General features: G+C 44.5%; 1 protein-coding gene across 1 annotated transcript in view; it reads right to left on the minus strand.

The window, feature by feature from the left end:
• The window catches only part of LOC121816506 (zinc finger protein 549-like), a 32020-nt gene extending 18282 nt beyond the window's left edge, over window positions 1–13738 (minus strand). The window contains exons 1-4 of the mRNA XM_042231968.1: window positions 13627–13738; window positions 12254–12291; window positions 9846–9972; window positions 8444–8565 (exon numbers count right to left, since the gene is read on the minus strand). Coding sequence (XP_042087902.1) covers window positions 8444–8565; window positions 9846–9972; window positions 12254–12286 — 282 coding nt within the window. The 5' untranslated portion in view covers window positions 12287–12291; window positions 13627–13738. The remainder of the gene's footprint in view (window positions 1–8443; window positions 8566–9845; window positions 9973–12253; window positions 12292–13626) is intronic.
• Window positions 13739–24702: the final 10964 nt, after the last annotated feature.

Raw genomic sequence — 24702 nt, forward strand, 5'->3', positions numbered from 1 at the left:
ATTTGACTCCATTATCATTATGTAATCCCCTCTAAAGAAAATTCCCTTGTTCTGAAATCTGATTCAATATAGCAACTCCTGCTTTCTTTTGATTAGTGATAGCATGGTATATCTTTATCCCTTAACTTTTTATCTATCAGGGTCTTTATATTTAAAGTGTGTTTTTTATAAATAGTATACAACTGGATCTTATTTTTTTATCCACTCTTCAGTTTCTGAGTCTATAGTTGGTGTATTTAGGACATTCACATTTAATTATTGATATAGTTGGATTAAAAACATGTTTATAACTGTTTTGTTTGTTGTACTTTCTTTTTTATTTCCTCTTTCTTCTCTGATTTTAACTGAGCATTTTATATCATTCTATTTTCTCTCCTCTCTTAACATGTTGATGATATTTCTTTAAAAAAAATTGTAGTAGATTTCCTCAGAGTTTACAATATATATTTCCTTCTAATCTAAATCCATTCTTAAATTACACTACATTAGTTCATGGGTAGTGCAGGTTCCTTGTAACAGAGTATTCTCAAATCCTCTATCTACCTTATGACACTGCTAACATTTTCCCACTTATCCATGTGTTATAAATACCCAATAAATACATTTAAAAATTATTTTGAAGAAAGTTATTAATGTGTTTTTTCTTTCTTAGACATTTCACTCCAGTCATTTCTTATATGCAGTTTCCAGTGTAATTCTTATCCTACTCTTTTTAAAATGGATTTTCTACAGTTCAAATGTGACATGCCTAAGTGTAGATTGTTTAGTATTTATCTTGCTTCAGGTTTTCTGAGCTTCTTGGATCTGTGGTTTAGTGTACATCATTAATTTTGGAAAATTCTCAGCCCTTTATTTGAAGTATTTCTTCTGCTCCTCTCTCTTCTCTATCCGGTATTTCCATTAGGTGTCATTTACATCTTTGATAATTGTTTCATAGCTCTTGGATGTTTCATTCTGCATTTTCATTCTTTACTCTTTTTGCAGATCCATTTGGGAAATTTCTATTGACATATCTTCAAGCTCATTGATTCTTTCTTCAGCCGTGCCCAGCCTACTGATGAGCCCATCAAAGGCATTCTTCATCTGTTACAATGTTTTTGTTTGGGGGCATTTCCTTTTGATTTTCAGCATTTCCATCTCTCTGATTATATTACCCATCTGTTTTTATATGTTGTCTGTGCTACTTTTATCAATCCTCCACAGTTCTGGGATAAACACTCAGCATCTTTTCCATATCACAACCTTAGCAAGTTATCCTGTGTCCTTAGTCTGATTAGCAGAGGCAATACTTGAAGCCAGGTCTCTCTGGTCCATGGTGTGTGTGTGTAAATTCCATGACTCCTCACAATAAGCATGTGAAGCATTTCAATTATCTGTTGTTCTCATATTTATTTCAGCCACTCTTAAGCATATTTCTAAGGACATGAGCAAAGGAGCAGAGCTGTCATCACAGCCCTCACAGAAAAGGCATCTGAGGTGGGCTGACACCTGCCATGGGGGAACACACAACACACGTCACACTCATGACCTCTCTGGTCTCCTCACCCCAGGGGAAGAGTTAATATTCCCATTTAGACCTGAGGAAATGGAGGCCAAATACAAAGAGGGGAACTTTTCAAGATCACAGGCCAGGAATGGGTCATAGCCAGAATCTATACTGCGTTTTCCAGACTACTGCTTGTGCTTTCTCTGCAGCTCATCCCCAAAAGACTGTGTAGTCAGAGGATTCTGAGGAGGCCCATTTCTCTCTCTGGTACCCTGGGGATGAGGGGGTCCAGCAAAATGAGGGGGCTGAGGCAGCACAGAGGACAGGGGACTGGGAGAAATATGGGGAACACAAGGGGCCTGGGGCATGGAGGACAGAGAATGTGGTTGCAGCTATGGTACAAAAATGGACCTCATCTCAGGGATTAGATGAGGCTACCCCTTACCTAGGATACAAGGGTGACACTCAGGTGTCAGCCGGCCATGCAGCCAACTGCATGCCCACTGCCCACCAGGCTTGGGTCCAACTGGGTTAGAATGGAGGGAAGAGCATGATGGAGAGGAAGTGGGAAACCCAGAGTCCTAGGAGGGCCCTTGAGCTATAAGCATATTTGTTTCTCTTCCCCAGGACCTGTTTGCTTCCCATCGAGACTGGGACTCCCAGATTCCTCTCCTATTCAGATTATCTGCTGAGCCTCAGACCATTAACTAGTCATATTGCAACATCTCCAGCTAGGGCTCTCTAGCCTCTCTTCTATGAGTCTTTCTGAAAACTTTCTACCCTCACTTGAAAACTATTTCCATGAATGGTGTCACCACCTCCAGGGCATTCCTAACAGGGCCACTGATGTCACCCAAATGCATTCTTTGCTCTCACTGTCACATGCAACGATTCATTTCTAAAGTCCTATTGGTCATCCCCCAAATGCTAGTTCAGGGAACCTTACCCCACAGGTCTCAATACCCAGCACTCACTTCTCATTATCACTGTTAACACTGTGGATGTTGGGAGAGACTCTGAAGGACTGAGAATTTTTTATGTGGCCCTGACATGTGTTGGTTCCTTCATGTACTGTGTTGTACGTGACTTTACCCCTTAGTGCTCATACTTATCCTTCTGGGTAGGATGCAAAATGCCCAACAATGACTTTTAATCTGTAAAACCATTCCTTGCCTCTATCCTAGAACCACCTTTGACCAGTGATTCCCAAACTGGCTGAATGTAGACTGACCTCTCCACGAAAACCTGTGACATCCCTGCCCTATTGTCCTGATCAGATTGCTACTTCCAGGCCTTCTCAGATGGCATTTCAAAGTAAAGGCTTCTGCTACCTGCTTCAAGCTTTTCTCTTCCCACCATGTGTCCTATTCTGCTCACATTCAGTCATCAACTATGGGTGAGTCTCTGGGTTGTGCCATGATGTGCACCATGGTTCCTTCTTTCTTTTTTAAAATTTTTTGCTGGACTAGGTCTTGGTTGCTGCTTGCAAGCTTTCTCTAGTTGCAGTGAGTAGGGGCTACTCTTTGTTGTGGTGCACAGGCTCCTCATTGCAGTGACTTCTCTTGTGGTGGACAGCCTCTAGGTGTAAGGGTTTCAGTAGTTGCAGCACCTGGGCTCAGTAGGTGTGGTGCATGGGCTTAGTTTCCCTGAGGCATGTGGAATTTTCCTGGACCAGGGATCAAACCCATGTCCCTGCATTGGCAGCTGGATTCTTATCCACTGTACCACCAGGGAAGTCCTGGTTCCCTGTTATAACCCCCATCAGTGCATCATCAAATCTTCAGGGATGGAGGAAGTTTTGTTCTCTCCAAGCTAGAGGGTTCCTGTCTCATCAATCTACGGGAACTCTGTGATCACAGCATGTGGCATTCCTATCATATACCTGTCTCTAGAGTCTCCATGGAGTATCTGTGTCATCATACTTGCTGTCATGTGTCAGTACTTCCATCCTGTCTCATAGATCACTGGTACATTTTACATGTCAGTTGAATGTGTCTCATGTCTGTCACACATCTTATCTCTACCAGTACGGTAATTGTGCCTGCGTCCTGTCTGTTTTGAAGACTATTAACATCCAGCACCTGTCATACAGTGTCCCAAGGATTCCAAGGTTGTACTCAGGGTATATCACAAACCCATCACGCATGACCCCCAAATATATGTGTATGACTTTTGGCTCTGCTGCAGTATCACTACGCATCTGGCACATTTAGTACCTGAAGTATTTGTGTTTCTAGACTGTGCTTCAGTGTGCTAGCAAAATACCCTGTCATACCATGTTTCCAGGTGTGTGAACATCACACCTGTCCTATTCTTGTATCTCCAGTTCAGTTCAGTTCAATTCAGTCGCTCAGTCGTGTCCGACTCTTTGAGACCCCAGGACTGCAGCACACCAGGCCTCCCTGTCCATCACCAACTCCTGGAGTTTATTCAAACTCGTGTCCATTGAGTCGGTGATGCCATCCAACCATCTCATTCTCTGTCATCCCCTTCTCCCACCTTTAATCTTTTGCAGCATTGGGGTCTTTTCAAATGAGTCAGCTCTTCACATCAGGTAGCCAAAGTTGATTGGAGTTTCAGCTTCAACATCAGTCCTTTCAATGAATATTCAGGACTGATTTCCTTTAGGATGGACTGGTTGGATCTCCTTGCAGGCCAAGGGACTCTCAAGAGTCTTCTCCAACACCACAGTTCAAAAGCATCAATTCTTCAGCACTCAGCTTTCTTTATAGTCCAACTCTCACATCCATACATGACTACTGGAAAAACCATAGCCTTGACTAGATGGACTTTTGTTAGCAAAGTAATGTCTCTGCTTTTTAATATGCTGTCTAGGTTGTATCTCCAACTGTTACTATTACACATGTGTCAACCAGGAGCAGACCCCAATTATCCATCTCTTCAATATTTAGTTTATAGGAAAGATGGGAGAAGGTTAAGTATGTTAAATCAAAAAGGTGTAAAAAACCAAATCTAGAATGAGATCAATTCTAATAGACTAGTGACCCAGCAAATTCAACAAATAAATCAGAATAAAAGGAGGTAAGTGGCACCTATTTGTTAAGAGACTTATGAAACATACCTATTAAGTGTAATATGTGGGTATGTTTTAGATATTGATTATACTTCATCACCTTAAAAACAAACATATTTTGGAAACAACTGAGAAAACTGCGTACTGATAACATATAAGATTTTAAAGTATTTTTATTTTGTGTTATATAGCCCTTACATTTTAGAAATGCCTCTTTTTTTTTAGCTGTGTTAGGTCTTTGTTGTGGTGCATAGGCTCTGTTTTGGTGCATGGGCTTTCTCTTTTTGTGGTACATGGGCTTCTCTTATTGTGGAGCACAGGTCTAGAGTGCAACGGCTCAGTAGTTGTGGCACACTAGCTTCTCTAGTTGTGGTGCATGAACTCTCTAGTTGTGGTGTGCTGGCTTAGTTTCCCTGCAGCATGTGGAATATTAGCTCCCCAACCAGGGATCAAACCTGCGTCCCCTGCACTGGAATGTGGATTCTTAATCACTGGACCACCAGGGAAGTCCCTAGAAATGCATCTTGAAGAGATTATGATTAAATGACATTCAGTTCAGTTCAGTTCAGTTGCTCAGTTGTGTCCGACTCTTTGCGACCCCATGAATCGCAGCACGCCAGGCCTCCCTGTCCATCACCAACTCCTGCAGTTCAGACTCACGTCCATTGAGTCAGTGATGCCATCCAGCCATCTCATCCTCCGTCGTCCCCTTCTCCTCCTGCCCCCAATCCTTCCTAGCATCAGAGTCTTTTCCAATGAGTCAACTCTTCTCATGAGGTGGCCAAAGTACTGGAGTTTCAGCTTTAGCATCATTCCTTCCAAAGAAATCCCAGGGCTGATCTCCTTCAGAATGGACTGGTTGGATCTCCTTGCAGTCCAAGGGACTCTCAAGAGTCTTCTCCAACACCACAGTTCAAAGCATCAATTCTTTCGCGCTCAGCCTTCTTCAGTCCAACTCTCACATCCATACATAACCAAAGGAAAAACCACAGCCTTGACTAGATGGACCTTAGTTGGCAAAGTAATGTCTCTGCTTTTGAATATACTATCTAGGTTGGTCATAACTATGTGTATGCTTATAAATAACTCAGTAATAAGCATGGGTATAGAGGGTATAGATGAATCAAGAATGGCCATGAACTAGCAAATACATGAAAAGATGCTCAACATCACTCATTATCAGAGAAATGCATATCAAAACCACAGTGAGATACCATCTCACGCTGGTCAGAATGACTGCCATCAAAAAGTCTACAAACAATAAATGCTGGAAAGAGTGTGGAGAAAAGGTGGGAATGCAAACTAGTATAGCCACTATGGAGAACAGTGTGGAGATTCATTAAAAAACTGAAACTAGAACTGCCATATGACCCAGCAATCCTACTGGTGGGCATACACACTGAGGAAACCAGAATTGAAAGAAACCTGTGTACCCCAATGTTCATTGCAGCACTGTTTACAATAGCTAGGACATGGAAGCAACCTAGATGTCCATTGGTAGATGAATGGATAAGAAAGTTGTGGTACAAATATACAATGGAATATTACTCAGCTATAAAAAAGAACACATTTGAGTCACTTCTAATGAGGTGGATGAAATTAGAACCTATTATACACAGTGAAGTAAGTCAGAAAGAGAAACACCAATACAGTATATTAATGCATATATATGTAAGTTAGAAAGACGGTAATGATGACCCTATATGCAAGACAGCAAAAGAGACACAGATGTCAAGAACAGACTTTTGGATTCTGTGGGAGATGGCGAGGGCGGGATGATTTGGGAGAACAGCTTTGAAACATGTATATTACCATATGCGAAATAGACAACAGGTCCAAGTTTGATGCATGAAACAGGGCACTCAAAGCCAGTGCTGTGACAATCCAGAGGGATGGGACTGAGAGGGAGGTGGGAGGGGGGTTCGGGACGTGGCGGGTGGGGGACACAGGTACACCTATGGCTGGTTTCTGTCAATATATGGCAAAAAACACCACAATATTGTAAAGCAACTAGCCTCGAATTAAAATTAATTAATTTAAAAAAAGAATGGCCATGAAATGATAAATAATGGAAGATTGAGGAATAGTTCATGGAGCTTCATAACAGTTCTCTCCAGCTATATGAACATGTGTGTGTGTGTGTGTGTATATATATATATATATGTATATATATATATATATACACATATATATGAAAAATATCTATTACAAAAGGAAGATTGTGTCCTTGCAATAATAATTCTATGTTAATAAGATGGATTAAAAAGAGTAGGAGGAAATATTTTGGTTTCAGGAGTGTAAGCATATATCAAAAACATCAAATTATACACTCTTAGCGCAGTTTATTTTAAGTGAATCATACCTCAATAAAGCTATTAAAAAACCAAAGGTACTAAATACTCAAAAGTTACCTTTCCTAGTCATTTTACTATTATGTATGTTCTTGGGTTTACTTATGAAAATTCTATCAGTATAGTGGAAAAAAAATACAATGATGAGCTACTGTGCATCTCTTCTTATTCCACGTTCAGTGACATCATTTTGGCATCTTGAAACTGGCCACTGTGGGGACCTGCCAGCTGTGAAGGTAAGATGGCTTCTACAACAGAAACATACAATGACATATCTGGCAAGAGCCTTGGGTAGGCCAGAAAGCACAAGAAAGCTTGCCACAAATTTGTAACTTATGGAGAATCTCCTCACTGTGGATGTTCGTATATAAAAGGTTCAACATTAGGCAGATGTCTTCATCACAAAGGCTCTCCTCTAGTGTTGTTATATTGAGCAAGTAGACTGCACCATCCCTGTATGTCTATGGTGACTCTGTGTGAATTTCCTGCTTTTTCAATGAAGTTAAACTATCACCTGAAGGCTTTCCTATGTTCATTGCACTCATAAGGTCTCTCTGTAGTGTGGACTTTCCTGCTGTTGAATGAGGTTAGATCTTTGGATGAAGACTTTCTTAATTCACTGTACTCATAAGGCTTAAATGATTGAATATTTGGTGCTGAATCAGAGAAGACCTTTGACTGAAGACTTTCCCACATTCATGGCACTTGTAACACCTTTCCCCACTGTGGATTTTCTCTTGCTAAATAAGGATAGACTTTTGGCCTAAAGTTTTCTCTTCAGGAGAGCTTTCAGTGATAAATCAGAGCAGACCTTGAACTGAAAGTTTCTCTACTTCATGAGGCTTTTTCCTAGTGTGCAGTCTCCAGTGCTAAATAAGGTGGGTGCTTCAGCTAAAGAATTCCCCACATTCTTTACATTCATAAGACCTTCCTCTAATGTGAACTATCCAATATTTAATGAGGTTGAAGCTTCCCTAGAGGCTCTCCCATACCCACTGCATTCAGAGGGTCTTTCTCTAGGATGAAATCTCTGATGTTCAAGAAAGCTAGATAAAGAATTTCCCATATTCACTGCATTAATAAGGTCTTTCTTCAGTGTAAATTCACTGGTGAGAACAGGTCTGTATTTCCAGCTGAAGATTTTACCACATTTGTGGAAAGTTCAAGTACTTTTTCCTTTTTGTAGAGTCTCTGGTATTTGTGGTTGAAGGCTTCCCTGCATCCGTCACACTTCTAATGAATTTTCCTACTATGAATGGTCACCCCACACTCGGTGCTGCTGCATGGCTTCTTCTGTTGTAGGTGGACTGACCAGGCTTGAACTGACCAGGAAGCACTTCCCAACTTTGTTTCAGGTAAAGGAATTTTTTGGTATAGGGAGTTTGTAGCTATTCACAAATAAGGCCCTGCCACATTGCTTCTGAAAATTTTTCTCTACTGTGCTGCTTCTGGTGAAAGTTTATACTAAAAGAATGGTTTCCCACATGCTCCGTAAGTAAACGGCTTTTGCTTGGGATGTGTGCCCCTTTCCTCAGCCAAGTGCAAAATGTCTTTTAAGATAGAGACACATACCTCACAGGAATGGGCTTCGTAGGGAAAGGGACCTGCTTTGGGAGTCCTGACCTGTGACATTCCTTCTACAGAAACACTCTGCCCAGAAGGTGCCTCCTCGTCTTCTCCTCCATGCCAGTAACCTGGAAACAAAGAAATACAGCTGAAGGACAACTGACTCTGGTGGGAAGGAGCAACTTCCATTACAAAAGTGCATCTGACACACTAATGGATGAGTGCACATGAGTCCAAAGGATTGTTGTCAGGAGGAGGGAGTTGGATTCAGGTTGAGGAAGCAGCTGCTGTGCAGCAATGGTCCTCTAAAGGTCACAGCATGGGGGACATAAAGGACACAGTGAAGAACCAAGTGCAGGAGAAAGGGTAGGGTACAGCATAAAGAGGAGATGCAGGTCTACAACTTACTCTGAATGGTTCCTAGCATTTCTCTGCTGATGACACAGGAGAGCTATGCAGAAGGATGTGCATCAGAGTAGTTCTTGTTCAAAGACTATTTAGAGATATGTGCACATCTCACAACACAGTATGTGTGGGGCAGTGATGGAGAACACTGTGAGAAAAAGCAGTGGAGAAGAATGGGTGGAATCCATTGTGAGAGTTAAGATTCACCCTGACAGAGAGTCAGTGTAGAAACGACAAGTTAGCAAAGTGTCAAGAATGGAGGAGAAAAGGCAGAAATAAAGTGTGGCCACTGGTACTGGCACCAAAATGTAGAGGAAACAGAACAGAATCACGGTATGAACTGAACACACAGTCCTGAGATCACGCCCCCTCACTTGCCACTCTATAGTGCCAGGGACCCTCTGAGCCCATTTTGTGGAGCTGGAGTCATGCCCACCCTGAGAAGCATCCATAGGTCTCCCCCACCCATGTAAATATAGTGCCTGGATGATACAAGCTCTAAGGAAAAGACTGGACAGCTGAGTGGCCAGCACTGGCCTAGAGCAACTCGGAGCAACAGACATAGGAAAGAAAATTCAACATTACCAAAATCAACCTCAGAGGAGGATCTTGCAAGAATAGCCTATGGGGCACGTAAGTAGTGACCATATCAGTATATCAGTGACCACAATTCCTAGCATAGGCAGAAACGAGGATACATAAGCTAGAGGAATGGAGTAGAACCCAGGGCAGAGGTGACACCTGGCCACAGAAAGGGAAAGCAAGGTGGGATCCAAAGGCTAACTGAGAGACTTCTGACTCCTTCCCTGAAAGGCTTTGGGACAGCAGGTACTGGGACTGAGTGAGAAAAAGACAGGACATTGCAGACAGCTCAGTCCTAGCAACCAGAGCACCTACCCAGGGAACTGGGGAAGGAAGCAATGCCTGTGGTCCTGTTGTGAGAAAGATTTGATCTGTCCATGCGGAAAAGGAAAATATACTGGGGCAGGAATGAGGGTCTTACCTAGAGAGGCCATAAGTGCAAAGTTCTCCAGCATCGCATCGCAGTATAGGAGTTTCTGGGCCTTATCAAGGAGAGCCCATTCCTCCCAGGAAAAGTACACTGCCACATCCTCAAAGGTTATGCTGCCCTGCCATGATGAAGAGAGAGGAAATCATGAACAGCCTCTCGGTCAAGGATCCCCAATCCATATCCTCCCATATGTATTCCACGCTCATACTTCTCCCCAGCTCCACAACTCAGATGAGGTATCAGACCCTGGTGCCATTTGTGTCTGTTCCCTCCTAGTGGTCCCATTAGTTACTGTGTCTAGCCCTCAGCAACATTAGGCAGGTGGGCGCAAGGATGCCATTAAGATCCAGGCCTGCCATGCAGGGCTCCACCTGTCCTGCCAGGCAATTCCTGGGAAGTCTCACAGATGGTGCCTCCCAACCACAACCAAACTTGGGACCACCTTTCATCCTTCAGTCCCTATTACCAGGACACCGGTAACATCACTTCATACTTCTTCTTCATGTGCATATCATACTTTAGACTGTACCTCTCTTCTATCTCCAGACCCTACTGCCACCACCACCACCTCTGTCACATGCTGTAAACCTCTGCCTGGCTTCCCCATTGGTTACTTACCTCATGGTGTCAAGATTATGCAAATGCAAACAGGATTCAGCACTACTCTAGACCCTCATTGGCTCCCACTGCCAGAGGCAGCCTTGAATCCTGCTATCCCATCCTCACTTCCTGGCTTATTGCTTGTGTCACCCGCAGCCATTTAGAGCCACATGCATTCAGATCCCACTGGTCCTCTTCCACTTCCGTGTGGCACTTACTGTCCCCCTGTTAGTCACAACCCTCTTCTCTCAACCTAACACTCATTCAAAGCCCAACCTCATGGCTCTCCTCCTACAGGTTAGTGACTCGATGAAATAACCACATTTTCCCCTGACCGAATCCACCAGCCTGACTGAAACACTCCAGGGTCACCCAAAATCCTAGTAAGTCCATAGACCTGAGCATACGAATCAGCCTCAGCGTTAGTGTCATGTTTCCTCAGTTATATCTAGGCTTCTACATCGTTTCAGTGTCTACTCTTCCCGTGGGAGCCTTGACCACCTGCCAGACCATCCTCTTCCCAAGCCCCCTTTCATGGCCAGTTCTCTCCCTCAACAATGCTTGTGATTGCATGTTACCCGTAATCAGGTACTCAGACAAGAGACCCAGTCTTGGGGCACCACCTTTCCTTTCCTGGCCTGCTAATAGCATTACCACCATAACCTCCTCCTAAATGTGACCCACATCTCCACCTCATCTTGGATACACAGAGTACCCACCACCATTTTGATGTCTCCACCTTGAATCATACCCCAGTTTCAGATATTTAAGTCCAACTGCCAATTTAATGCCTTCAAGCAGTATTTTCTGAAACATCTCAGATTCTTAACATGGCTTGCCTCCCACCAAGAAATAAAACAAAAAACTTCTGATATTCCCATTGAAAATTACTGCCAGCTTTCTTTTCTTCCTTCCAAAACCTCAGAGTAATCCCCAACTCCTACCTTTTTCTCTCTCATCTTTAACATTAGAACATCCAGTCAGTTATACATTAAAGGGGCTTCCCTGGTAGCTCAGAGTAAAGAATCTGCCTGCAATGCAGGAGACCTGGCTTCAATCTCTGGGTCAGGAAGATGCCCTGGAGAAGGGAATGGCTACTCACTTCAGTATTCTTGCCTGAAGAATTCTATGGACAGAGGAGCCTAGGCAGTGGGGTGGGGTGCCTATATGGTCCATGGGGTCGAAGAGTCAAACACAAATGAATGACTAACACATCCCTTTCACTCACTCACTCATATATTAAAAAAAAAAGAAAAGATCCAGAATCCAACCACTTCTCCTACTTTCATGGCCACCAGACTGTCCAGTTACCACCAACACTCATCCGGACTACTACACTAACATCACCCCTGGTCTTCCTGCCTCCTCCCTCACTCCTCTGCAGTCTGACAGAGCCTTCTAAGACCTGAGTCACATAACCTCCTTGTTCCTATACCATTGCTTCTATGCTCTCCAGGAAAACATTCAACTTCTCAGGCTGCCATTTCAGGTCTGAATGTTTCTTTCCTGATCACCAGAGGAAAGAGAAACGTGGTTCTCTGAACACTCCCAGCTCAACTTTACCTTCAAGCATTTGGACCTACTGCTACTTGTGCCTGGAATAACCTGCCCTACCTCATTCCCTTGGTTGCCAGACATAGGAACTATTTCACATAAACAATGACCTAGGGCTTGGGGTTTCTCAAGAGTCCCCAGGCCAAAGGGCTAGGAGAGTGACAGTCTGCATCCTAGAGCATCACAATCTCAGAGAACCTGTGTGTTTTGGGTGAGGAAGTTGGGACTGGTAAGATCCCACTCACCTCGCTAGGGTCCTTAAGCACTTCTGTGGCCATGGAACCTGTGGGAAGAGGGAGGCTGTGAGAAGCAAGTCACCATGGAAGGGCTCCATGGGCTCAAACCACCATTGTACACTTGCCTGGTTCTGGGGCCAAGTGACCTGGGCTTACTGTTAACTTCTCTTTTTAAAAATTTTATTTATTTTTGGCTGTGCTGGGTCTTCCTGCTGTGTGGGCTTTTCTCTAGTTGCAGAGAGCAGGGGCTACTCTTCATTGCAGAGCAAGGGCTTCTCATTGTGGTGGCTTCTCTTGTTGCAGAACAGGGGCTCCAAAGCACAGGCTCAAAAAGTTGCAGCAAATGGGCTTAGTTGCTCTGAGGCATGTGGTAACTTCCTGGATCAGGGATTGAACCTGTGGTCTCCTGCACTGGCAGGTGGATTGTTTACCACTGAGCCACCAGGGAAGCCTTATTGTTAACTTCTGTATGCTAGTCTTCAGTAATACCTCTTACCAGCTGTGTGACTTTGGAGAAGGGCTCAGCCTTCAGGTGACTCTGTCCTCATCACCCCTTTTCCTGTTGGGGGAAAACTTTAAAAACTCCAACTCAGACTGTGTTCCTTCTCTGTTCACAACCCTCCATGATTCCAAGCACCATAAGAGCTCAGGTACACCTCCTCCACAGGACATGAAGCCCAGGTTTCCCCAACAGTCCTGGACCAGAAGCTCCTCCAGGTTTTTGCACACGCGATCCACACGCGATCTCTCTGCTTGTAACACTCCCACATCTCATCACACTGACTTTCAGAAATGGGCCCTCCCTTCTCACACCCCTGCAGGTGCTGGACCCTCTGACCTGCTGCTGCTGCTGCTGCTAAGTCGCTTCAGTCGTGTCCGACTCTGTGCAACCCCATAGACTGCAGCCCACCAGGCTCCACCGTCCCTGGGATTCTCCAGGCAAGAACAATGAAGTGGGTTGCCATTCCCTTCTCCAACCCATGAAAGTGAAAAGTGAAAGTGAAGTCGCTCAGTCGTGTCTGACCCTCAGCGACCCCATGGACTGCAGCCTTCCAGGCTCCTCCATCCATGGGATTTTCCAGGCAAGAGTACTGGAGTGGGGTGCCATTGCCTTCTCCGCCCTCTGACCTAAGCTGCGGTAATTTGTGCTCCCCATATGTGGGGCTTTAGGATTCAAAAGTGGGAGTGGTTCAAGTGAGGGCCTGAAGACCTCAGCACCAACTCATGCCAGGTCCATCAGTGAGGCCTCTGTGCTCTGAGCCTGTGGTGAACAGGGACGGTTATGACAGGCGACCAGTGTGGGAACTCCAACATCACCCCTTCCAGCCCAGCCCTAACGTGAGGTCCTCTCAGGTGGCCCCCATTCCAAGCCTCAGATTCACCTCTGTGCAGTGAGGACAACAGTTTCTCTCGACCTTTCAGTCTCTGGTTGCCTCAGACCCGACTCAGCGATCAGGAGCTACGGAGCTGGTGAACCTGCCCCAAGCCAGCCAAAACGACCAGCACAAAGAGAAACCGGAAGTCCCGCCCCTATCTTTTGCCAAACATGACTCGCCCCTCTCCCGCGCCTTCATTGGGTCAGCACTGCCGCTCTTCAGCGCAGAGCACTCTGGGTAATATAGTCACCTCTCTGCACGCAGCGAAGAGCGCATGTCCCATCCAGTCCAGGCCGTGGAAAAGGCGCTTTGCTTTCTCTCAAAAGAAACGCACATGGATTTGTGAGCAGTGTTGTCTGCAGTCTATCACCAAAGTGTTGATAAAGATTATTTCACAGTTCATCAAGGTCAGCGTGCTCTTAGAGGCTAAGCGTTTTTTCCGATGCTCCTAAGACTGCAAATCCAAATGATCATTCCATGGTGTTACTGAGACTCAGAGTGCTTCCACACGTAGCTGGGAGCTAATAAACTTAACTTGTTGCTCTTCAAATGCATGTCGCCTAAAGTGTTAATCAGTTTTGTGCATTTCAGTATGTTCTGTCAGGAACTAAAGGGAAAAAAAAGCCAGATCAAGTCAAATGCAAGAGGGATGTTTGGAGGCCCTGCAAAGAAGTAGCCCCACTGAGGATGGTATTTCCAAGAGTGATTCTTTTTCATTCTTGAAAATATTGTAAAGGGAACAGTGAAAGTGAACAGGGACCTGTAGTGTTATGTTTATTCACTGATCTAACAAATGTTCACTGAAGATGTAGGTGCATGGGAGACATCATGAAACAGTTGAGACAAAAACTCTTGCCTTCAACAGAACTTATATTATATTCAAGGAAGACAGACAACAGGAAAGAAGTACTTGAGGACTTCCCTGGGGATCCAGTGGTTAAGAATCCACTTTCCAACGTGGTGGACATGGGGAGGTAATCTGTAATATTACCACAAGGAGGAGCAGGACTGAAGCCACCAGCCTGGCCACACCCCTCTCCCACCTGCTCCACCTGCTGGTTTTTAGGAATAGGACCCTTTGACACCAACGGGGATTTTTTTGTTGTTGTTTTTAACAACTCAGGGTTTTGTTTTTATGCAGATTTGTGCAGTAAGGTAGATCTCCTTAGTAAGAAGATAACTGAGTAAACACTTGAAGGAGGTAAGGAATGAGTCATGTTGGGTTTATTGTTTCAGACAGTTCCAGGCAGAAGAAACAAGTGATTTGGAGGCTTCAGTGGGTGGAGCCTGGTGGGGGTTTGGTTACCTGCATCCTGGGGCTTCCTCACTGGATTCCTTAGCAGTGGAGGGACTAGGACGTCCAGAAGGACATTTCTCTGTTTTGGTCACTGCTGAGACCTCCAGGGATGTCAGTGAGAACTCTGGGATCTGCCCTGTGGAGTCTGCAAACCTCCAGCCCTGTTGCCTGGGGCATGAGACAGCATTGCCTTTCCTAGAACACTACTTCTCTGAGTTTGCTCTGTGAACCAGCAGCAAGAGCATCACACGATAACACTTTTTTTTTAAGGATTTTTTAAATTAGTATTTTATTTATTTAATAATTTTGGGCTGTGCTGGATCTTCACTGCTTCTTGAGTTTTTCCTCTAGTTGTGGAGAGCGGGGGCTACTCCTTATTGAAGTGCACAGGCTTCTCATTGAGGTGGCTTCTTTTGTTGCTTCAAACAGGCACTAGGGCACTCGGGCTTCAGTAGCTGTGATTCCCTGGGCTCTAGAGCACAAGCTCAGTAGTTGTGGCGGAGGAGCTGACTTGCTCTGAGGCTTGTTGGATCTTCCCAGACCAGGGATCAAACTTGTGTCTCCTGCACTGGCAGGCAGATTCTTTACCACTGAGCCACCAGGGAAGTCCCACATGAGCATACTTAAGAAAGTGCAAACTCAGTTGTTTGAACCTAGACCTACTGAATCAGACATTCTAGGGTTAAAGTCCAAAAATCTGCCTTAAAGGGGCTTTAGTGCAAGTTTAACAACACTATCCTTCTGCTGTGATTCCTACCAATGGGAATCATGCGGTTTTTGTTTGTTTTTTGCTACTAACAGGAATCACTTCTAAAGGCACAGTTTTGAACGGAGATTGCAAAATGCATTTGTGAATGTTATTTTTCCTAATACTTTAACATATAAAATGTCAACCCTATACACATTTCTAAAATACAAAGTGAAAAGTCTGATAATTTTAGCTTCTGGAGCAATGTTTGCAAGCTTCTGTTATACTTTTAGAACTGAGTCTTCACATGTAAGTCTTGCTCTATGCGTGTGTATGTACGTTCAGATATATTCTATACACGTTGTTTTTCTTAGTAAAAATAAAGTTATACTTTGCTGATTTGCAGTTCGCGTTTCTCCGTTTATCTTGGTCAACCTAAAGCTACTTCTTTATTTAACTCCCCAAATCTCCTTATGAACACCTTGTGCGCCTCAAGCCGCCTCCTCCTTTTAAAAGCTGCCTCGTGTCATTGCCAGTATGCACCATGGCTGCCCAGAAGCGGTGGGGTCAGCCCTGGTTGGGGTTTTGCAACGGTGGCTTAAATCCGCTGGCTGGGGCATGAGACAGCATTGCCTTTCCTAGAACACTACTTCTCTGAGTTTGATCTGTGAACCAGCAGCAAGAGCATCACATGATAACACTTTTTTAAAAAGGATTTTTTAAATTATTTTATTTATTTAATAATTTTGTGGCTCTGCCACAGCCATGAAACAGGAGGTCCTGTGAATGGCGGGTGTTCTCCGACCTCCAAGGGGTGAGGAACGCGGTTTGAGAGAGTGGGAGAGGCCGGTTGGGACGCCTTTCGGGTCTCAGCGCTCAGACGCATCCGGGTCTGGCCTCCTGGTTTCGGTTCCGTTGTGGTCCCCATCTCCACGTCCAGGAGCCTGGCAGTGACGTCGCATCACCTCACTGCGGCTGCGCCCTGCGGTCCTGGCCAGGTTTCCCGAGGTTGCGCGGACAGGTGTTGAGGGAGAAGGGGCCGCTCGATACGCTCTCGGGGGCGCCCTCTACTGGCAGGGACTGGCCAGGCTGTCACGGGTCCCCAGGCAAGGTCTTTCGCTGCTCTGACCTGACCCTGCTGGGGCCTGGGCGCCGTAAGTCCCTTTCTAATACTTTCCTGCTTTTCTCTGGAGTCTTAGAGCGAAACTCACTGCTAGAACCTGTTGGAAAAGTCACGAGGCGGGATGGCCGTCTCTGGCTGGCTGGCCGTCTCTGGCTGGCTGGCCGCTCCTCGGTCGCCTCCCGGCAGCCGCTGGTCAAGGTCGGGATTCGGTCTAGGAGCTAGCCTGGAGCATTTGGCCTGTGAAGGGAGATGTGGAGACTTAACCTCTGGAGCCAAAGGTCAAGATTTAGTCTCAGGACGCAGTTCTTGAGGGAGTGCTGGGAGCTCAGCTATTGAGACCAGCACTAGGCGAGTTAGGCCTGGTGCCCAGAGGAGCCAGGGACATAGGATGGCACCCTATCCTGGGAGGGCACCCTTGAGAGGGCTCAGCACCCTCTCAGGGGCCTGTCGGTACCCCTACTAGTAGGTTATCCACAAGAACTGATAGGGAAAGTTGAAAAGAACTTTAAAGTCTTCTGTGGGTCCGATGTGCCTGCGGCTAGTCACTCAGAACCGTTCTACCAGCAACTGTCAGCTGCTGGCCCTCTGGAGAAAGGGCATGCATGCTAAGGCACAGTGTTACTTCTAAGGGCTGGTCTCTCTGGGGTTTCCACGGAATGCTCAGGGTGTTCAGAGAGGAGGTCTTTCCCCTCTGGCTGGTCAGGATTCAAATGAATTGCACACTGTAGGCCTCTACAACCTCCATTCAGCACTCAGCCCCCAGCAACTGTTCTCACCACACCTTATACAACCTTTTGTTTTTTCATCAATATTTCATTTACATAATTCTTTTTCTTCCTGTTTTCATTGCATTAAGTCAGGTATTTTTTAAGCTGCATTAAAATTTTCATCTTTTGTTTTCATAGAGTGGTTGCACTTAAAGAATCACATTTATATTCATACCAATTTTTCCCTTAAAGAAAGTCTCCTACATATGAATGAGTTCTGTTCCAAGAGCTCATTCATGTCTAATTTGTTCATAAATCCAACAAATATAGCCTACGTACCTAACACAATCGGCTAGATAGTACTATATTGTAATAGGTTTTATAATACTTTTAACAGAAGCAAAAGATATTAAGAAGAGGTGGCAAGAATACACAGAAGAACTGTACAAAAAAGATCTTCACAACCCAGATAATCATGATGATGTGATCACTAATCTAGAGCCAGACATCTTGGAAAGTGAAGTCAAGTGGGCCTTAGAAAGCATCACTATGAACAAAGCTAGTAGAGGTGATGGAATTCCAGTTGAACTGTTTCAAATCCTGAAAGATGATGCTGTGAAAGTGCTGCACTCAATATGTCAGCAAATTTGGAAAACTCAGCAGTGGCCACAGGACTGGAAAAGGTCAGTTTTCATTCCAATCCCAAAGAAAGGCAATGCCAAAGAATGCTCAAACTACTGCACAAATGCACTCATCTCACACGCTAGTAAAGTAATGCTCAAAATTCTCCAAGCCAGGCTTCAGCAATACATGAACCGTGAACTCCCTGATGTTCAAATGGTTTTAGAAAAGGCAGAGGAAGCAGAGATCAAATTGCCAACATCCACTGGATCATGGAAAAAGCAAGAGAGTTCCAGAAAAACATCTATTTCTGCTTTATTGACTACGCCAAAGCCTTTGACTGTGTGGATCACGATAAACTGTGGAAAATTCTGAGAGAGGTGGGAATACCAGACCACCTGACCTGTCTCTCGAGAAATCTGTATGCAGGTCAGGAAGCAACAGTTAGAACTGGACATGGAACAACAGACTGGTTCCAAATAGGAAAAGGAGTATGTCAAGGCTGTATATTGTCACCCTGCTGATTTAACTTCTATGCAGAGTACATCATGAGAAACGCTGGGCTGGAAGAAGCACAAGCTGGAATCAAGATTGCCAGGAGAAATATCAGTAACCTCAGATATGCAGATGACACCACCCTTATGGCAGAAAGTGAAGAGGAGCTAAAAAGCCTCTTGATGAAAGTGAAAGAGGAGAGCAAAAAAGTTGGCTTAAAGCTCAACATTCAGAAAACGAAGATCATGGCATCTGGTCCTATCACTTCATGGGAAATAGATGGGGAAACAGTAGAAACAGTGTCAGACTTTATTTCTCTGGGCTCCAAAATCACTGCAGATGGTGATTGCAGCCATGAAACTAAAAGACAGTTACTCTTTAGAAGAAAAGTTATGACCAACCTAGATAGTATATTCAAAAGCAGAGACATTACTCTGCCGACTAAGGTCCGTCTAGTCAAGGCTATGGTTTTTCTTGTGGTCATGTATGGATGTGAGAGTTGGACTGTGAAGGAGGCTGAGCACCAAAGAATTGATGCTTTTGAGCCGTGGTGTTGGAGAAGACTCTTGAGAGTTCCTTGGGCTGCAAGGAGATCCAACCAGTCCATTCTGAAGGAGATCAGCCCTGGAATTTCTTTGGAAGGAATGATGCTAAAGCTGAAACTCCAGTACTTTGGCCACCTCATGAGAAGAGTTGACTCATTGGAAAAGACTCTGATACTGGGAGGGATTAGGGGCAGGAGGAGAAGGGGACGACCGAGGATGAGATGGCTGGATGGCATCACGGACTTGATGGACGTGAGTCTGAGTGAACTCTGGGAGATGGTGATGAACAGGGAGGCCTGGCATGCTGCGATTCATGGGGTTTCAAAGAGTCGGGCATGACTGAGCGACTGAACTGAACTGAATGGATGTACATAAAAAATAAACAAGCACAAAAAATAAAGGTAACATTTTAAATCTTACAGTACCTTGAGAAGTACAGTAGGTTCAGTACAACAGTTGGTATAAGGGGCTAGCATGCACATTCGCATCTTTGAATGTTTGCAACTTGAAGGTTCATATGTAGGGGACTTACTGTCTGTGCATTAGTTTGCTAGAGCTGCTATGATAAAGTACCACAGATTGGGTGGTTTAACCAACACAAATTTATTTTCTCACAGTTTTGGAGCCTGGAAGTCCAATAGTAAGCTACTGGCAGATTGGCCTCTCTCCTTGGCTTGCTGTATCCTCACATGGTTGTCCTTCAGTCTATGCTGTCTGTGTCCCAATCTCCTCTTATAAGGACACCAGTCATATTGGATTAGGGCCCACCCATATGACCTCATTTTACCTTAATTATCTCTTTAAAAGCCCTATCTCCAAACACAGCCACATTCTGAGACACTAGGGGTTAGAGCTTCAACATATGAATTCTGGAGAAACACAGTTTCACCCATAACCTAGGGAAATGTGACATGCACATAGGAAATTTTAAAATATTTAGATTTTAATGAATCTTTCCGAAGTTGATACCTATGTAACTAACTAGCACTAAAGGCAATACAAAAGAACATCAGCAGTACCCATTGTCCTGAGTGGGCTTCCCAGGTGATTCAGTGGGTAAAGAATCTGCCTGCAATGCAGGAGAAGCAGGAGTTGTGGGTTCGATCCCCAGGTCAGGAAGGTCCCCTGGAGGAGGGCATGGCAACCCACTCCAATATTCTTGCCTGGAGAATCCCATGGACAAAGGAGCCTGGTGGGCTGCAGTCCACAGGGTCACAAAGAGTTGGACACGACTGAAGCAACTGCGCATGCACATTGTCCTGAGTGGTCCATCCAAGTCACCACAGGGTCCTCCCCCAACACCAAGAGGAATCCAATATCCTAATCTTAAAAGTCAGTATTATCTGACTTTTGAATAGTTTTTCCTATGGTTTATGAGTCCCCCAAATAGAATTTGGTTGTAGCTGTTATTGATCATTGTATGACTGGAATCACATATTATGTGCTCTGTTTGGCCCTATATCTTCTTCAAAATGAATGCTTGTAAGCTTTGTCCATGTTATTCCATGTATCTGTGTATCATCCATTTTCACGGCTGTTGAGCAAGCAAGTAACTATCCATTCTACTGCTGATGCACTTTTGTATTGCTTTCAGTTACCAGTAACCATAATGATGCTGCTGTGAAAGATTCTGTCCACGAATTCTGATGCATATAAAAATGTATTTTTATAGCATTTTACAAACTCTCCAGTTTACAAAATATATTTTTATAGCAGTTTATATCTTCATAAGGAAGATATAAATATCTTAAATATTTATGAACTTAATAGCAGAACTTCCATAGAAGACAATGGCACCCCACTCCAGTACTCTTGCCTGGAGAATCCCAGGGACGAGGGAGCCTGGTGGGCTGCCATCGATGGGGTCGCACAGAGTCAGACATGACTGAAGTGACTTAGCAGCAGTAACAGCAGCAGAACTTCAAAATATAATAAGGCAAGAACTGACCAAACCAAAGGATGATATACAAATTACAACCATAATTGGAGATACTAACATTTCTTTCTCATGAACAGTTATAACAAGTGGACAAAAAAAAGTACAAAAATTTTATCTTGACTTAATGGCTTATATAAACAATTCATCAACATTACCTGAACATACATTCTTTTTCAAGTAAAGATAGAATGTTCACAAAGGTAGGCACATATGAGGTGAAAAAATAAGTCAGCAAATTTCAAAAGACAGAATACATACAATGGAATGAAAGTAGAAACCAAAAGCTAACATATCTAGAAAGTCCTTTATAAGCACAACATGCTTTTACATAAACAATGGATCAAAGAAATAACAAGGAAAATTAGGAAATTAGTAATGAATGATAATTAAAAACAGCATATCAAAATTTGTGGAGTGTGGCTAAAGCAGTGCTTAAAGGAATGTTGCAGCTTTTTTTTTTTTTTTTTGGCCACCCACGCAGCCTGTGGGATCTCATTTCCCCCAAACAGGGAACCTGTACCCCCTACATTGGAAATGCAGAGTCTTAACCATTGGACCACCAGAGAAGTCCTGGGAATGTTGAAGCTTTAAGTATTTATATTAAAAATAAGATCTAAAAACAATTATTTAGTTTTCCATTTTAAAAACAGAAAATCAAGTTAAATCCAAAGTAGAAATAAAGAAATAACAAATATAAAATAGAAGAAAACCTAGAGAAAATTAACAAGCAAAGCTGGATTTTTTTGAAGATTAATAAAATTGATAAAAATTTACTAAAATTGATCAAGAAATAAAAAGAAAATTCAAATGACCAACATCAAGGAAGAAAGGCGGGGGCATAGCTACTGATCTAGAGGATTAAAAGCATAACAAATGATTATTCCAGGAAGAAACCTACAGGTCCAGATAATTTTCCTGGTGAATTTCATCAAATATATAAGGAAGATATTTTACCAGTGTTACATAAACTCTCAGGAAATAGGGAAAGGGGTAGCTTTTCCTAACTCAATCTATGAGGTTAGCATTAGACTAAAATACTACAACATAGTAACAAAACATACAGATTAATGTACATTATGAACATAGATATAAAAAATCTTTAACATTTTTGGAAATCAAATGTAACCAAAAGTGAAAAGATGATCCACCATGGCCAAATGAAATTTGTACCAGGAATGCAAGGTTAGTTTAAAATCAGTGTAATTTACCATCTTAAGAGAATAAAGGAGAAAAGCCAAGTGAATATCCCAAATATATGTAAAGTGACTGACAAAGTTTAACATCCCTTGCAAAAAAAAAAAAAATCTCTCAGGAAGGTAGCAATTGGAAGGATTTCCTTTGTCCCAGAGCAAAGCAGGGCTGTGGAGTTATCACAAATTTCAAGAGATTATGCCTTGAGACATAAAGCTTTTAAACTGTTGTGCATCTTGTCCTTGCATGTTGGAGAAGATCACTCACAGGTAGCTGTGTGGTTGGCCAAAGGACTCAAACAGAAGACAAGGCCTGATGGGGTTATGCTGACAATTGTTGATCTCTGTCCTACATCTGAGAAGAGCAGAGAAGAGGTGGCCAGTGGGTGTCTTATGAGTTGAACCAATTCAGACCTCCTACTGTGCACTGCATGTGCTCATCAGAGGTGTGCCATGGTGCTGAGTCCCCTGAAGACTATAAAAATGGTCACTCACAGTGCCTACATGAAGATGAGGCACCACCGTCTCTCTGGAATCAGACAGAGTTCAAATCCTGGCTTCTCTGCTACCATGCGTGTGACCTGAGGAAAGTTCTAAGGGTTAAATGCTGTTTTAATTTGTAAACTATACAAAAAGAATTGAAGAGAACCTGACTACCTGGAAAGGATGTTGTGGGGTGTCGCATCTGGTCAGGTCAGGTCTGGGTGCTATAGCCCCAGCTCAGAAAGCTCCCAGGCTGGGGATGCGAAGGATTTGTGGCTTTCCAGGGTGACCATGGAGGTCTAGAGAGGTCCCAGGAAGGGGTGGTATCTGGTAGCCCTGAGCTACTAGCATCAGACTGGGAGGGTGTGGAGGTAAACTGTGTGGTTAGTGGTGGCCACCTGAAAGGAAGAGACCGGGGTTAATTGCACCCCATGCTGCTTGGCACATGCCCTGCTGCAGCCATCCTGGGCCACCGGGGTGCAGCAGTATCTGCAGGAAACAGAGCCCACCCCTGTCTTCTCCATCACTGTATCTCTTACACTGACCTCAAGTAACCCAGGCCCCACTTTGGCAAGATCCAGGTTGCTCCAGCACTTGGCTCTACACAGACTCTGCCTTCCTGTGACTCACAGAGAAAAGGCCAGAAGACCTAGAGTCAGTGACTACTGCAGCTACTACTGTCCCAGGTCAAGTGCTGAGGAGGCTGAAGACCCTGTGCCCTGGTGGTCCCCGTTCTACTGGCATCAAGCATCAGCAGTCCTGAGCAGTTCCCACTTAGCACAGGGGGCATCTGGTGCCAAACAACTGCAACCAGGCATGGGAATCTCAAAGGGACAAGGGAAAGGCCATTGGGTCCTGCCCTTTGCCCTCTGGCACCTTTTCCCCATCCTCTGCTGGCATGACCCCACTCAGTTACCCATTCCAATGCTGTGTCACAGCATCAAGGCAAACGTTGCATGGTTTGCCTTGGTAGGGAAAGTATCTAGCAGGCAGCTCCAAACTGAGTCCTGCACTCCCAGGATCAGACAGCAAACACAGTGCTTTCCAAGAGTAACATTCTTAGCATGGTTCTGCCCTCCTCCTTGCCAACTCCTGTTCCAGACTAGCTGTCACCCAGCTGACCATGTCCTCCCTCACTTCCACTGGCCAGCCACTCATTGCTTCATCACTTCCTCCGCTGGAGTCAGCCATTCTACAGACTCAGCCTGCTCTGGGATTGGATGTAACCGACAAGGGCACCGCTCTCCTCTTCCAGGCTTTTATCTCCTGGTTGCCCCCAGGATCCAGTGCCAGCTCCCTCCCATTTGACCAGGCCCAGCCCAGTGTGGAACAGGTTCTAGCCTCTACCAGTTCACCTGCATTTCCGCCAGGACCCCTGCCCCCAACTTTGAACCTTTCCTTTAGCTCAGGAGTCACCTCGTTCACATCTGAAGTCCCTGACAGGCTACAGCAGGGAGTCCCTCTCCCCATTGGCTCTGACTTTACTAGCCTATCTATCCATCACTGCTTTTGCAGTTGCTCTTCCAGCAGACGAGGAGTTAGCCAACTGGGCATCCGAGCCCACCTTTGACTCTGATGAAATTGGTGTGGCTACAATGCCCACTTCCCAGGCTCCTCCTGACAGACTGCCCCCTGAACAGTTTTGATATCATTTCCCCTTTAGGAAACATGGAAATCCCAGTACAAGTTCAAAATTTAACCTCTACTGCAGCTCAGGTACCCCATGGGGACTTAACTCAGTTTTTGCATATATGACATCCCTATGTTCCACCTGTGGCATCACTGTCAACACCCAACCAGCCTTTCCTGGTACATCTTGTGTTTTTCCCCATTTGCCCACCTGCTACTTCTTGCCCCAAGCCATCAGCAGGATGCCCAGCACCAGGCACAGCTCACCTTTAGTTAACACCACTCCAGATTCAAATCTATTCATGGCACATACAGCTCTTTTGGATAATGACAGCTCAGGGGTCAATGTGTTTGCCACAGGCCCC

The sequence above is a fragment of the Ovis aries genome, chromosome 14 (genome assembly GCF_016772045.2).
Source record: "Ovis aries strain OAR_USU_Benz2616 breed Rambouillet chromosome 14, ARS-UI_Ramb_v3.0, whole genome shotgun sequence".
NCBI lineage: Eukaryota > Metazoa > Chordata > Mammalia > Artiodactyla > Bovidae > Ovis > Ovis aries.